The sequence below is a fragment of the Pundamilia nyererei genome, unplaced genomic scaffold (genome assembly GCF_000239375.1).
Source record: "Pundamilia nyererei isolate P.nyererei 1_Seehausen unplaced genomic scaffold, PunNye1.0 scaffold00041, whole genome shotgun sequence".
NCBI lineage: Eukaryota > Metazoa > Chordata > Actinopteri > Cichliformes > Cichlidae > Pundamilia > Pundamilia nyererei.
The window spans coordinates 3,162,494-3,178,380 of NW_005187442.1; the positions used below are offsets into that span (position 1 = coordinate 3,162,494).

The following is a 15,887-nucleotide window of genomic DNA, read 5'->3' on the forward strand; positions in this document are numbered from 1 at the left end:
GACATTTCCCATGGCAGCTGCTGGCTGGCTTGAACCTGAAAGGTGAAATTATTACAGACACACTATAAATTCCTGTGAGGCCCTATGGACTACAAAATGTCACACTGTGTATCTGTATAGAGAATGTTTTTCACCCTCTTTCCAAAACACGATCCTATTAAATGCATCTGTTTCAGAAGAAGGACCTACATAAAGGTAAATATCAATAAAGTCTTGTTTAAATTGCTTAATCAACAGGAGATGAGAAGCAGCCAATAGACGGTGCCTGTTCATTTAAAACTCTCACACATGTACCCGTCTGTTTTGAAATGCCTCCATAACGTGTTTCAGACTAACTAAAAGAAACTCCCCCAAATACATTATTACTACTCACCTGCGTTTGATATGTATACAACATATGTGTTATATGTATGCAAACTACCACATAAAATATTTATGAACTTAAAAAAATATATAGACATATTGTCTTCATGTAGGTAATCAACCAGAGAAATTTCGTGGTAATTTCTAGTAATTCAGGCCTTTGGAAGTTTCCTGGGAATATCATGCATGATTAGTTTTTACCAAGTTCACTCTCATCCCTTATAGAGGCCTTACACAGGTCCTTATACAGGTCTCTGTTACAGAGTTTTTGCAGACACATTTTGAGTGTGGTGCATTCACATACTTTGTAATTTTCCAGGAGCAAAATATACATTATTTAGTATAAGGTTAGTACTGCTACATTTGTTAGTATTAAAAGGTTGAATTGTATCCATTCTGTTTATGCATATACATTTTCTCCACAGCCCAATTACAAATAGAAAGCAAGTGCAGTTGTTTTTCCTAAACAAGAAGGGTAGTCTAAAATATTTATGCTCCAGCGTGAAGCAAGAAATTTACTCAATTAATGATCCAATTAGTAAACAGAAGAAAAGGTAATCTGCAAATATTTTAATTGATTAGAATAGTTTCATTTTATCTGACAAGTAAGCCTCCCTTTTACTTTTAGACTTTTAGTTGTCTAGTCATTGGACAAACACACAAATGGAATGACTTTTTGGTTAACGAGGATTATTTGCCAGTGTGAGCTGTATGCCTGATTGTTAGGGACATACGAGATGTGCCATTACCAATGGCCTGGGTTTGATTGTCTCTAGTCTACACACTCAACTGTCAAATAAAGTGAGCAGTTACTTAAATCAACCTTTTTCTGCTAAAAGTTAGTTGTTTTTTTTAATGCTTTGTAGTATGCCTTTGCTATTCAAGGTTTTTGTTTAATAAAAGTTTAAGGTCAGTAATAGTATAACCACATCTAAATCCTGACATGTAACTCCTTTGAACTCTTCTACACAAAGTCCGATCTTTTACCTTTCAGATATGCAGCCAACTCCAAAACCATCACACTCTCTTCTCTTACTGACAGCACAGCATGCTATCGGAGCCCAGTAAAAGGCTGCCTCCTGGTCATTGCCTTTTCACACTGACACTCTGTCTGCTGTCTGTATGAATGTGTCTGAGTATGTGGGCTGTGTTCAGCACTGCTGTGCGTTTGCAGTAGTCAGTTTATCTTTCCTGTCTTGGAGGCAGACCGGTAATGCGTCTAACTGGCAGTGGTGTAGCTTCAGCACAGACTTGGACTGGCTAAAGTCCCATCTCTTTCCTATGATCACTTAATTAATGCCCAAAATATTGATATTGCTCAAATATTGTCATTTTTACTGTCTCTTTGCAAAGGTTTCCACTGCTTGTACCAACTTGTAATTTTGTTTTGTTTTTTTGGTTGTAACCCAGTCTTTAGACCCACTCCATACCCTTTTACCTCTTGACCAGTCATTGATCAATATGCAAGTATTGCATTACCTAACCATCAACAATACCTGGTGGCTTTTTTTAATAATGACTCACAGAGTTTGCTTAATTAGTTATCTATATTTTACAGATGTCCTCACAAAGAAAGCCCAGTAAATACAGTTACAGTGGGGCAAAAAAGTATTTAGTCAGCCACCGATTGTGCAAGTTCCCCCACTTAAAATGATGACAGAGGTCAGTAATTTGCACCAGAGGTACACTTCAACTGTGAGAGACAGAATGTGAAAAAAAAATCCATGAATTCACATGGTAGGATTTGTAAAGAATTTATTCGTAAATTAGGGTGGAAAATAAGTATTTGGTCACCTCAAACAAGGAAAATCTCTGGCTCTCACAGACCTGTAACGTCTTCTGTAAGAAGCTTTTCTGTCCCCCACTCGTTACCTGTATGAATGGCACCCGTTTGAACTCATCATCTGTATAAAAGACACCTGTCCACAGCCTCACACAGTCAGACTCCAAACTCTGCCATGGCCAAGACCAAAGAGCTTTCGAAGGACACCAGGAAAAGTATTGTAGACCTGCACCAGACTGGGAAGAGTGAATCTACAATAGACAAGCAGCTTGGTGTGAAAAAATCAACTGTGGGAGCAATCATCAGAAAATGGAAGACATACAAGACCACTGATAATCTCCCACGATCTGGGGCTCCACGCAAGATCTCATCCCGTGGGGTCAAAATGATCATGAGAACGGTGAGCAAAGATCCCAGAACCACACGGGGGGACCTGGTGAATGACCTGCAGAGAGCTGGGACCAAAGTAACAAAGGTCACCATCAGTAACACACTACAACGGCAGGGAATCAAATCCCGCAGTGCCAGACGTGTTCCGCTGCTGAAGCCAGTGCATGTCCAGGCCTGTCTGAAGTTTGCCAGAGAGCACATGGATGATACAGCAGAGGATTGGGAGAATGTCATGTGGTCAGATGAAACCAAAGTAGAACTTTTTGGTATAAACTCAACTCGTCGTGTTTGGAGGAAGAAGAACACTGAGTTGCATCCCAAGAACACCATACCTACTGTGAAGCATGGGGGTGGAAACATCATGCTATGGGGCTGTTTTTCTGCCAAGGGGACAGGACGACTGATCCGTGTTAAGGACAGAATGAATGGGGCCATGTATCGTGAGATTTTGAGCCAAAACCTCCTTCCATCAGTGAGAACTTTGAAGATGAAACGAGGCTGGGTCTTCCAACATGACAATGATCCAAAACACACCGCCCGGGCAACAAAGGAGTGGCTCCGTAAGAAGCATTTGAAAGTCCTGGAGTGGCCTAGCCAGTCTCCAGACCTCAACCCCATAGAAAATCTGTGGCGGGAGTTGAAAGTCCATGTTGCTCGGCGACAGCCCCAAAACATCACTGCTCTCGAGAAGATCTGCATGGAGGAATGGGCCAAAATACCAGCTACTGTGTGTGCAAACCTGGTAAAGACCTATAGTAAACGTTTGACCTCTGTTATTGCCAACAAAGGTTATGTTACAAAGTATTGAGTTGTATTTTTGTTATTGACCAAATACTTATTTTCCACCCTGATTTACGAATAAATTCTTTACAAATCCTACCATGTGGATTCATGGATTTTTTTTTCACATTCTGTCTCTCACAGTTGAAGTGTACCTCTGGTGCAAATTACTGACCTCTGTCATCATTTTAAGTGGGGGAACTTGCACAATCGGTGGCTGACTAAATACTTTTTTGCCCCACTGTACCTATATCTCTAAAATAGAATTCAGTCCAATGCAGAAATAACACTATCAGAGAGGTGTTAATGAAGCTCTGCGTTAATAATTCTTTAGTCAATAGGGTTACTGAACCAGACTTAATATTATTCATTATTATGCTGAAAGTTTTTCATGATCTTGTAAAAACTTTTTCCAATTTTGTGGCTAGAAATGTTGGACCATGTCCATCAGTCATCAAGACACCTGTCCGGTTAAACCAAATTCCCCTCATAACACATTTTAATTTCACGCTGCGCCCTTGTGATTTTTCATCATCTTTGGCCTCTTCTAGTTTAATCGTCTAAGTGTTAATAATTGAGTTTTTTCTGGAAGTGTCAAATCAAATACAATCAATTTTCTTTTTTTAAAGACACTGACATTTTCAAAACTGGATAACCATGTTTAACTCCAGGCCAGCCAGTGGTTTAGCTGCCTCGCACACTCTGATGTGGGCTTTTCATCTAATAGGCAACTGCACACAGCCTTTATAGAACCATTCACATTAGGGTTGAAAGGTTCCTCCAGCAACAGCCCCACAGTATGACTGGAATATCAATCCATCCTTTCCACCTTTGATTCAGCCCCCGCACCTAGACCTCCTTAGAGTAAAGAGGATGAGCAGGCTGCAGGAAAATACAAAGGCTTTAGGAAACGAAAGTGCTTAATAACAGTCCAGCTGTGGTGAGGAAGAGATTGTTATATTGCACAAAAAATAAGCCAGTGTTACTTTAATAAGAATGAGCTGCATTATCCTGAATGCTTGGATCATTTCTATAAAAACACACCATAAGATGCATTTTGCATACATTATCCTATTTCTACTCTTTATAAAATGTCACTGTAGATATTCTTCATTACTTCATTACAAACATTCTGGGACAGATTCCTTATAAATATTTTCACACGTAGCTCTGTTTGGTCACTTGCAACTTTCGCAGTGGAAACATCAATTCATTTGTTTGTTTGTTTTTAGAAATTGAATAGTAAGAGTTCAGTACACCTTTAATGCCTCCTGGTTTATTTCATCTTGGTAGGACTGCACGGCATTTTAGTAGAAATGCACAGAAAATGTTTTTACCTTTTGTCAGTTTCATTTTACTTGGTATTTCACACAAGCATTTGTAGTTCAGCCTAATACAGTCTGTCATTCTTAACCACATGGGGATGGGTCATTCAAAGTCATCTTCTAGATCACAGCTGTAATTTTGACCAATGGGATATTTTGTGGAAGCAGCAGAAAAGCTAAAAATGGTGCAGACGGGAGAAGACAACTGGATTAAATAAGAGTAATAAGAGAAAACTGTTAAAATCTTTACCACAGTAGTGATTCCAGGTTTTTTAGACCAAAAAATCCCCAAAGAAAAGCAATTTCACAACTTTTACCAAGCCTTCATTTTCAGTTTGTTTTTGAAGGTGAATCTGACTTTACTGCAGTTAAATGGATGAGAAATTATGGCGACACAGGTCGAAACGGTCCGATATCAAACTCCAAATGTATTTGATAAATTTGTTTGTTCTTCTCGGTTGACTGGTGGCATTTGCACATTTATTTCTCTGTCACTGTCATTTTTCTCCTTGTGCATCAAGTCATCAGAGCGTCAGGGCCATTACCTAGCTGGCTGTCACCAGCTGTCACTAGAGCTAAAATGATCAGTAGATCGAAACAAAAGCAATCTGCAACACTTACAGTATCCGCATTCCCAAAGGGCAAATGCCCAGTAGTCTTTTGGTGTATTTTCCCTCCTAAAATCAGCTGCTTTTATTTTTTATGTATCATGAGGTAGTGAGTATCTCTAAATGCTTTGGAGTGTTGGTCAAAGCAAACAACTTATCTGAAATTATAAAAAACGTATAATTTATGTGTATACTTTTCACAACAAATTATTATTAAGTTATTCATGAAAAATATTAGTTGAATTTCAGTTCTGGTGAACTGAAATGAGCTCACTGACATAATCTCTGTGCTCCCGAAAACGTTCTAGTCCATCAAGGCATTGACAGAGGACCTGCGTGGTGTCCTGTGTGGTTTTACACTGGGATATTTGCAGTGTATCCTTTAGATGCCTTGGGCTTCAGGGTGAGGCCTCCTGCTTGTTCCTGCTTAAGGCTCATTGTTGTGTTTCTCAGCTCATTCCCAAGCCATTTTTGAAGTGTGGTAGGGCCTAATGTCCTGCTGCGGCATGTTGTTGCTCTCTGGCAGTGTCATAGTCACGGTTGGTCTGCCAGGACTGAAGGATTCTCAGCGAAGCATTGCATTCTTCACCAGAGAGCAGTGTTATTCTCTTCACCTGGGAGTGGTTTTACTGTTTCGACTGGTGAGTGTATAGCTTCCAATAAATATCTATGTTCTGACCATTATGGCATTTTAATTTTATTTTATTTTACTGAATCTGTATATATTCAGATAACCTGAAATGACTTTCTCCTGTGTCCTTTGCTTATATAAAATATGCCTTTTACTCTGTTGAAGACGAATCACAGTAAGAAAAAGGGGGAAGCAGAGTAGCATACTTCATGTCATTTCAATCCTATCAGTATTTGCTGGATATCATTCATCACTGTGTCCCTTTGTGAAATAAGCTCGAACATGAAACACTGGTGAAGAAATTGGTCTGACTTCCATCACTCTGTCATTCAGTCTCTCTCAACCTGAGAAAAAGTGCTCTGTATATTACTGATTTATCTCCCCGAGCGTCTTCGTTGTCCTGTCTCTGCCGTGGAGTCTACGATAAAGTCCTGATCTCTTAATGGGGCTTTGCTATTCACCTTAACCTACTTGTCCCAGGCTCAGCTCTGTGTTTCCTTCCTAAAGAGGTTTAACCATAAAAGCAGGGTCGCTGCCCCCTCTCTGCATTATCACTCCAAGGAACTTCCTTACTGTAGGAGTACGTGTGAGTGGAAGTCTTCTTTTCTGCTCATCACTCCATCCAGGGTTCACTGTGCTTGCCGAAGGTGGTGGGTGGGTGTGCTAAGATGGCAAGAGAACTGAAATGGAACTCCCAGATCTTACCGCCTACGTGCCATTCCTTCATAAAGACACCATTTCTTTTTAGTCTGGCTACCTGCCTTCTCCATGTCAGCATGGTTGTCAAGCTTTGTGTGATCTGCTGTGACTCATTCATCATTCTGGAGAGCACTGATGTTGCTCCACTTTCTTTGCAGATATGGCAGGGAGTGAACACTTTGCCGTTGCTTTAGATAAATGCATCTGCGCCCCTCTAAGGCTAATGACTTCTCTTACTTTCCTGGAACACATCGTCTGAAAAACGAAAAAGTATTTTGTGGAACTCCTCTAGTGGTATAATAGACATGCTATTTGAATGCAAATTCATCATCTTTGAAGAAGAACTGAATGCTGCTACACGCTTTATGCTGCAAATGACCCAAGGATCACACCATTTTCCATAGCATCCATATCACTGAGATCACCATTTCAGCAAAGGTGATGAGTTATTGTGTAAATCAAGTGGTATAACAGCAGGACAGAGATCAGTGGATGAACAAAAGAATAGATAACCGCAAGAGGAGAATATTGATAATAGTCACACACTCTAGTCCTGCCGCGCTGGTAAAATTTCTGAAGCTGTCAGATTTTTTTTTTTTATGCTACCAAATGGATAAACTTGACTGTGGAGCCTTTTGACCACAAGTAGTGCAATGGAATGTTTTGAGGTTTTTTTTTTCCATGAGTGGGTCCCCTTTTCATTTTTACTGTGCACACAAGTGTGTGAAAGCAGGTTTTTGCTTCGAGCTTTACATACTCCACTGTCCTAACTGCTGGTTGCAGCACTGTGGAAAGAATCGTAGCAATATGTGAGCAGTAGAGGTAAAAAAAATAAATACAAAAATAAAACTGGCTTTGCAGATGTTCAGTGGGAAAAGAAACACCTCAAGGACAAACACTAATTATAAAGCATAATGTTATTTTAACCTTTAACTTCTAATAACAAGGATGTCAGAATGTTTTGGCACCATGAATATTTTTTCTTTCAGTAAATAAAAGGTGATGAAAGTCTTTATTTAAAAATTACAGGAAAAAATAGTGCCATGCATGTGGTATAACAGGTAATTTCTATATTTGTGTCTTAATATCAGTATCTTTGTATCCCCATTTCTTTTTAAAAATGCAATAAGTGAATTAAGTGTCCGTCTTCACAGCAGAATCTGCTCTCTTCAAAGAGAATTTTTGTGGCAGAGTATATCATCATAGATCACAGAGCAGCTCAATCTGTTGGTCTAATGCTGGACAAAATACTCAGGTCAGCGGGACCTTAACAGGAGAGACCGTCTATATAAGAATTCTATGGTCTTCTGGTTTTAACAGGCTTTTTGAGCCCTGCGCTGAGTGGAAATTTAGCTGTCTCATTCCACACTTTCTTGTATTTGTGATTGAGCTTATAATTTGGTTTGTCTCCAAGCAGCACCAGGACAGATGACAATCTCTCATCTCCTATACTACGAGTGTGTGTTAGCTCATCTTGGCTCTAATCATAGTTGGCAGTCTTCATATCTACTGAACACTTTGCTATCTCCTAGTCAGCAGGCACTTTACAATGTTCATGGCTGCTTATTGAAATGTCAAGGCTGGACAATAAGTGGAGATGTATGCAGGCAATGTTAATTAAAGTTTAATGACCTCACTTTATTGTCTGTCATTACAGCAAAGACATGATAGAATATATTATAAAAGGTCACCCCTGTTCCACCTTTCAGTACCTTTCTGCATGGCTAGAATGCATTGCTTTCTGCTGTAGCACATCTTGATGGCTTTGATATGATACCTGATATCTACTGCAGTGCACTAATGCATTTGCTTTCTGTTTTATTGACCAAAGCCATTTCCTGCTTGCCGAAATATATTTACACTCTGCATGAACATACCAAATGCCAAAGATCAGTGAAGGTTTGCAAAAACAGCATAAGAAGCTTCCTCCAGCATAACTACAGCAGATAATGATAACGCAGATTTTTTTGTTTTGTTTTGGAGTTTGTTTGTTTTTTAATGACTGATTTATCATGTTAAAATTTCATTATTCCTTTTTAAGATAGTTCCTAAAAAAAAACATCTGATGTTTCCATATTTTTTATGCATTTGCTCTTGGCCAGCACAGTGAATTAAAATACAATACTGACACAAAGATGTGGGCCACGATGAACTGAGAGGAACTGCAAAGAATTCCCTGTGGGTTCATCTGTATGAGTCACACCTCTCATAAATAGTCACGTAGCTGATCATTCATATAGTGCATATTTTTGCAACAGAGAGTGTGACATTTCTTGCTTTGCAAGCCCTCTTTCTCAGCTGATTTTGTATTTTCTGCTAGTGTTGAAATGCTTATATTCAGTTCTGCAGTGTGTAGCTGTGCAATCATATATTAGGTTTGACAACTGGCAGAATTTTCCATGCCACATGACACGTTTCTATATCGATTTCTCCCTTTCCCAGCAGTAGCAGCAGCATTAGTAGGTTTCGCTTCCTGCCACTGTGAACATTGACTTTATATTGGCAATATTTCACAGCGAGCACGACACTAACATCCCAACATCACATTAAAGTCTTTGCACAGTTTTATTTTTGTGGAAGGTTGATTTGCCACGCGATTGCAGTTTCATCTCGTTTCTCTTGTTCACTCTTGAAACATTTGTTTGAAGGTCTTGCATTTCAGTTTCTTACATTTTCAAATATCACTGAAGATGGAGTACTCGGCTAACCCTGGCTGGCCTCTTCACATTGACCTCCCCCCGTCAACCACACAAAAGCCTCAGTCTTCATTTTTATGCTTGACTGAACATGATTTTTTTTTGGCATTTTATTTCTCTGCTTACAAAGTGTTTGGATTAAAGCAATTAAAAGTTGTTTAATTTTCACAGTTACAGAGTTGTATGCTTCCATTCTCTACATTAAAAAAACACAAGGAGGCAGTACAAGAGAACATAGCTTATAGTGAACCTGCAATGAGGCACTATATTTGTACTGCAGAATATGCAGGTTTATGAAATAAATACACGTTTACTGTGCAATAACAAGAGTAGAGTATTACATGTTTCGTCTAAGGCATCCTAATAGGTATTAAACTAATTATGTTTTTGAGTTTTTCAAAAGTTTGCTTTAGTATTATGGATTAAAGTTAAGTTCTGCCAGGATTTCAGCAGATCAGTTGTTGGATCAGCCGAAATCCTTCTAAGCATCCACTTGAGAAATCTCATTCAGAGTGAGCTCATGAATCTGCTTTAACTACAAAAACTGCAAGCTTCTTTGCAACTCACCTTCACCCCAGCTTCTCTTTTCAGGATATATCTGACTGAATCAAGACCATTTGTCTTGCTCTGTAGTTGAAGAGGTGTGCTATTCCCTCTTTATGCTTTACATAGATATGTTTGAAACAGCATTTGGATTCCTCCATCAGCTGACTAAAAGGGGAAACAACTGACTATGCTATGGGTAATAAATAGATCTCTCTATGCCACTTAATGGCAATGGAAAAGTGGAAGCTGATACAGGAAATCTTTAAGTCATACCAATAGACCGTATAAAAGATGGACGTAGCTACTGTGACATCATTCACCAGTTTTTTGAGTTTAATAGCCTTGAGATGAGATTTTTTCCGTCACCATCTTGAAATGTGATTTGATGACAAGAGACATGTCTAACTGTGAAACCTCACAGTCATTGGCTAATGGCTTTCAAACACAAGGTGGAAGCCAGTGAGCATATCTCTGATAGTCCTTGTTTTTGATGCTTAGATACTAAAACCCACACTTAATGAAACCGTGGTCCTTCTCCCCATTTCTCCTCATTACCCTCCATTGATGTTTCCAAGAGTCATCTAATAGGTAAACTGTGTTTTTACTGCAGCTCTGGAAGTGTTCAGTCTAAGAAACTACAACCGACTGTAGACGGGTAACAGTATTTATTTGAAAGACAGGACAACAATTTAAATTGCTCTTGAATTGGGAGATTTCCTCATATGTTCCCCAATGCAGCTGGTATATTCAGCATTAATTTAGAAATGCTAATATCCTTGCTGTCGTTGCCATGGCAGTTGATGTGCTTCATGATGTAGAAAATTTGCTTTTGCTGTACAATAACTGTGTCTCCCCTGGGCATCCCTCCTCAAGTATGGTGCCATTGTTCTCCTTTTCTTAGCAGCAGCTACAGTGGTTGGTGTTCATAGAAGAGATGAAATGCTGTCTTTCACATCATCTGGGACCTAATGATTTCTTGCTATTTTTGTCCTTAACCTAGTCTGTCAAGTTATCTGTATTGATCTCTCAGAGATGCATTATCAGTCAAAAAAAGATTAGTGCTTAGTCTCAAGGCTACAAGGAGAAAATAACATATCAGGCTTGTCCTTGTAACTGTGAGTGATTTGCCAAATATAAGCCTTCCGGTTATGCTGAAACTCGATACTTCATTGCTTTTAGAGTGTTAGGTAAGTGTTGGCAAGCTCTATAGCTTTAGAAAACTTCATAAATCAATGTAATTTCCTGCAGTTTAGCTAAAGCTGTCAGTTGTCAATCTTATCATTTATCTGTTTTACTTGACTCAAACTGGGCTTTTTTTCTTGTTTTTATTTCCAGCTCCTAGAAGGCAGTTTCACATCCCAGGTCAGCCATGAAGTCGATGGGCTTATCTTCCAGCCATGTGGGGTAAGCCTTCAACAGAGTGTGACAGTTTGTCATTTTTTCAAACCCTTAGTCCCGTTGCTGCAGGTTGATTGTCAGACTCTGCTTTGTCTTCCTACATGCACATACAAAAGAATCGAACAGCTTGTCACTACCACCCACCGTTTGTCACTCTCTGTGCCAGTCTTGCCCTCGGTTATTGTAAAGGAAACGGCAATACATGAATTCACAGGCCTTCCTGTAAGACAGTACGCAGTAAACTTGACACATAGTGTTTTCTGTTACAGCCTAAACGAACTTGGTTGAAATACGTATTTGTTTGGTGTTACGACAGCAGAAAATCCTATGGTGGTAACACTAAAACACCTCTTATCATCATCTGCGATCGACTCAAGGACTTCTAATCCACTGCAGTATATTCTACTTTTGCGGAATAATTTACAAACATTAATGCAGAAAGACCCTGGACTGAAGTTTTTATATTTTACAAAAACTTCTGTCCAATTTTTCACCATTACAGAACCACCATGGTTTTATATCGTCTACGCCAAATTCTGACCTTACCTTCCTAAAGTAGCAGGAGAAATCGAGACCGATCCGACCATGTAACATTTTCCCAGTCTTCTGTTGTCCAATTTAAGTGAATTGTAGCCTCTGTTCTTGCATAATGGGAGTGGCACCCAGTGTGTCCTTCTGCTGGTGTAACACATCAGCTTCAAAGTTTGATGTTTTGTGCATTCAGAGATGACCTTCTGCACACAAGGACCGTGCCATATTAAATTGTCCATGAAAATACCAGTATAAATGTTTACATGATATAAATGTCATCCTCCAACCAGGCTGTGAAGAAGGAGACATGAAAAGCTGCTGCTGTGTGACCCAAATGTAAAACAAGTGACTCCACTTGTTTAACTAAAGGGTTAAGCAGTTATTTTATACTTTTACTTAAAAGTTCCAGACAAAACACTTCCTAGGCTACTTTTGTGCTTGCATTTGACTTTGTGCAATTGTAGTGACAAAGCATATTGCACTAATGGTAGCTTGTGGAAATAGATTTATGCTTTGAAATAGGTAGTGTGTCATCAATGACAGCAGCTCACTGAAAAACAAGGGTGAAAAGCCTCTTTTCTGACCTCTGACAAGATCAAAGCATTTTCATCCAGACAATTGCCTCACTGGATATTTTGTCTTTTTCATTCTCTGTAAACCCTTGAGATGGTTGTGTGGGAAAATTCGGGTAGATCAGCAGTTTCCGAAATACTCACACCAGACAGCCTGGCACCAGCGACTACGCAACCATTCAAAGTCCCTTAACTTGAGTTGGGGCCATGTTGATTGGCTGATTAGGTATTTGACTTCACAAACAGTTCAACATGCGTACCCGATGAAGTGGTTGGTGAGTGTATGTTGACTAGAGGTGACACCCCACATTGGCCACGTGCTTATTTAGCTTATGCTGTTTAGTCATGTGGAGCTGTTAATGCCTGGTTTAAAATAGGCCCGTCTGGTAAAAGCTGGAATGTTTGTTAGAGAGTGAAGGGCAAATAGATCAGAGTAATAGAGTTTTAGATAGATTTTTGTTTATTTTGTTTATAATATACAGAATGACCCTGCTGCCAGGTCGCCTCTGATAGCATTGATTGCAAAGTGCAAAAAGAGAAAATGAAATCCATTTGCAATCTTATAATCCAAAGTGCGTGACCAAGTTGAATGTTAGTATTGTCTAACTAAATGTAGCTATGAATATTTTATTGTTTTGAGTCATGTACCAAGTAATGTTTTTGCTGTTTCGTATTCTGGGCACAATTTCGAGCGGTGAGGGAGTTTTTCCTAATTACAACAAGAACAGCAGAATGTTCTTGGCCGGATTGAATCCAGCTTGTTTTCATGTAAAGAACTGGGCAGCCATCAGTTTCATTACAGGGATAATTGGTGTTAATGTTTTTTTGTTTAGACACCTGCTTATCTTTGGTTTTGACTCTGACTCTGGAAATATTTACCATGTGTGAGTGAGTCAAAGGTAAATAGCAGGGAATGCAAATTTTACTTTCCAGTTTTGGTCACTGCCTATTCAGGAATGTTAAATACCACGTATTGAGATATATGTGTGTGTGTGTGTGTGTGTGTGTGTGTATGTGTGTGTGTGTGTATATATGTATATGTGTATATGTATATATATGTGTATATGTATATATCTGTGTATATGTATATATGTATATATGTGTATATATCTATATATGTGTATATATCTATATAGATATATAATATATAGAGATATATCTATATCTATCTATCTATAACGATTGCCTAGTTACTCACAGATTACAACTCATGATTATCAAGACTTCTTCTAATGTACAGTAGATCATTTACATGGAAGTTAAAAGCTTCTAAAAATCCATTTCTGAGGGTTTTCCTGAAATTGGTACCATAATGAGGTTCTGTTCCCATTAGCATAGCTATGTGGAAGCCATTGAATTGCAATTAAGCTGATTTATATTAGAGCTATCATAGTGTGTAATAAAAGCCAACATTTTTCATACAAATATGCAACTATTTAAAAGAAATAGGGTGACACTGGAAAGCAACACTGGATTGCTTTCTTTAGGCCTCAGACACGCATGACTAGAATTCAGTCGGTCACCACAAGCAGTTTCCATTTCTGGTTTTGTATCTTAAATGCTTACGGAGTAGTTAGACAGTGTTTACAGACAAGTCACCAACTAGGGGCAATCAAGGCAATCTGCTCATGACCAAAGCAATCTCAAGAAGGTTTTTGTTGCAGTACTTAGTGATTGCCATCAACCGTCTGCAGTCCGTCGCCATCTGGTTGAGGAATGTATGTTTTTCCTAGTCCTCCCTGCCAGGGAGTAGCTGACCGGTCTCTGGGCCTGTGTGACTGGGACCTAAAGCTGGAACTGTAATTTCAGACGATGAATGCAAAGGTCCATATAGATGTCCTTACGCCTGCCTGTTATTTGTGATCACATGGACTCATCCACAGACATTACATCACAGTGCAGCAACTACACATGCGCACCAGGAGGCAGACTTCAAAGTTCTAAGTATAACAAGAACGACTACCTGGTCGTCGGGTCTCCAGTTGTCTGAGTCTGAATCTTACAGATTTTTCTCTGGCTACAAAAATTAAATTCAAATTCACTTAAATTTAGAGAACCACGAAAACTAAACTTCACTGGTTAATTGTTGGTGAGCATAATTTCTCTTTGTTAGTCACAAAAAAATAAAATATTAACTCTGTTGTAGAGGGAATTCTCATTGAGATTGCAGAATCAACACAATAGGGCTGCAAACCTGCAAAAAATAACCTGAATTCTAAATCTAAATTATCCTTATCATTATTTATAAATTATTTACAGTCTTTATCAGAAATTGTTTTGGAATCAGAGCACTACGGTTTTGTTTTGTTTTTTTTATTGTGCAGCTAGTCATTGATTTATGATCATATAGTCATCTGCAGCCTCTGTGAAATGCGATATGGAGGAGGGTGTTGAAAGCACACTGGCTCCTTTGACGTCACTATGTATGTGTCTGAGAATTTGAAAAACCTTCAGAGGAAAAAGCCACATCATCTGCATCCCAGTCATGGATTAGGACGATGCTGTCAACTGGGGTTTGCGATTTGTTTTGGCAGCCGTGGTTTACAGAATTGAAATGATTGCTGTTCAGCAGCCAGGAAGGGAATCATCAGGTGCAAATGATCTCCAAAGAGAAAACTGATTGCATAGACAGGTCATTGTTCAAACAATTTGTTGTCAGGTGCCTTTTTTCACTCCCTCCCCTGTATAAGTCTCACCTTTGAAATGGATAGAAGTCCTTTCACATCACTGAAAGGCCGTGCACTGTAAGAGAGATTTTTTCCAAGTGTCTGTACTCAGTTTGATTCGTGATTGAATCGTCTTTTAAGAAATGTTCTTCAGCTGTTTCACATATCTGCGAATGAAATCTTGCCAAACTTTGAAGGTCAGCAGCTACTTCCTCCCTGCAAAGCCAGGCAAACTAATGGGCTGGGACCCAAAAAGATGACGAGTGTTTGACTAAATGATGACGCAAATAGAAGGGAAATGGAAAATATTATGTAACAATGTCTATTTTTATTTATATTAAACAATTTCTATCCATCTGCTCTAGACGGAGATAAATAATTATGATATACTTCTGCTTTAACGGGAGTTGATTATTTAGCATGCATGTAACCACTCCGAACAGCGTGATAGTAGCCTGGGTACAATCTCAACAGTTAATAATAAAAGCTGCCATCACTAGGGTTGGTAACAGGCACAACGCTGACAACACTTTGGACATAACACAAATAGGAAAGCTGTTCACCTGCTGTTTTGAGGTCTATTTGAAAATAGTCTGCCGATGTCTTACTGTGTGCTGAAAGCACTATAGCTCCCAGTTTCACTATTTTATAGCACCCTAGAACAAAAGTTATAACTAAAAAAACAGTTGTACCACTTCAAGTTGTGTCTTTCTGTGTTCTGGATATTAGAGAATAAAAATAAACAAATCTTTCCGTGTTGCAGTACTTAGATTTTGGATAACAGAAGAGTCTTTTCTTCTGGTGCGTGCAGTATAGATGGAAATCTAGCATCAAGGTGGAAGTGAATACTAATATGTAATGGCCTGCACCAAATAAAACAAGTTACCAGAGACGAATTT

The 15,887-nt window shown here is 39.0% G+C and overlaps 1 protein-coding gene across 1 annotated transcript in view; it reads left to right on the plus strand.

Annotated features, from left to right (window-relative positions):
- The window catches only part of rngtt (RNA guanylyltransferase and 5'-phosphatase), a 106,342-nt gene that overhangs the window by 55,401 nt on the left and 35,054 nt on the right, over positions 1-15,887 (plus strand). Inside the window, exon 12 of the mRNA XM_005731146.1 lies at positions 11,157-11,225. Within this exon, the coding sequence (XP_005731203.1) occupies positions 11,157-11,225 (69 nt within the window). The remainder of the gene's footprint in view (positions 1-11,156; positions 11,226-15,887) is intronic.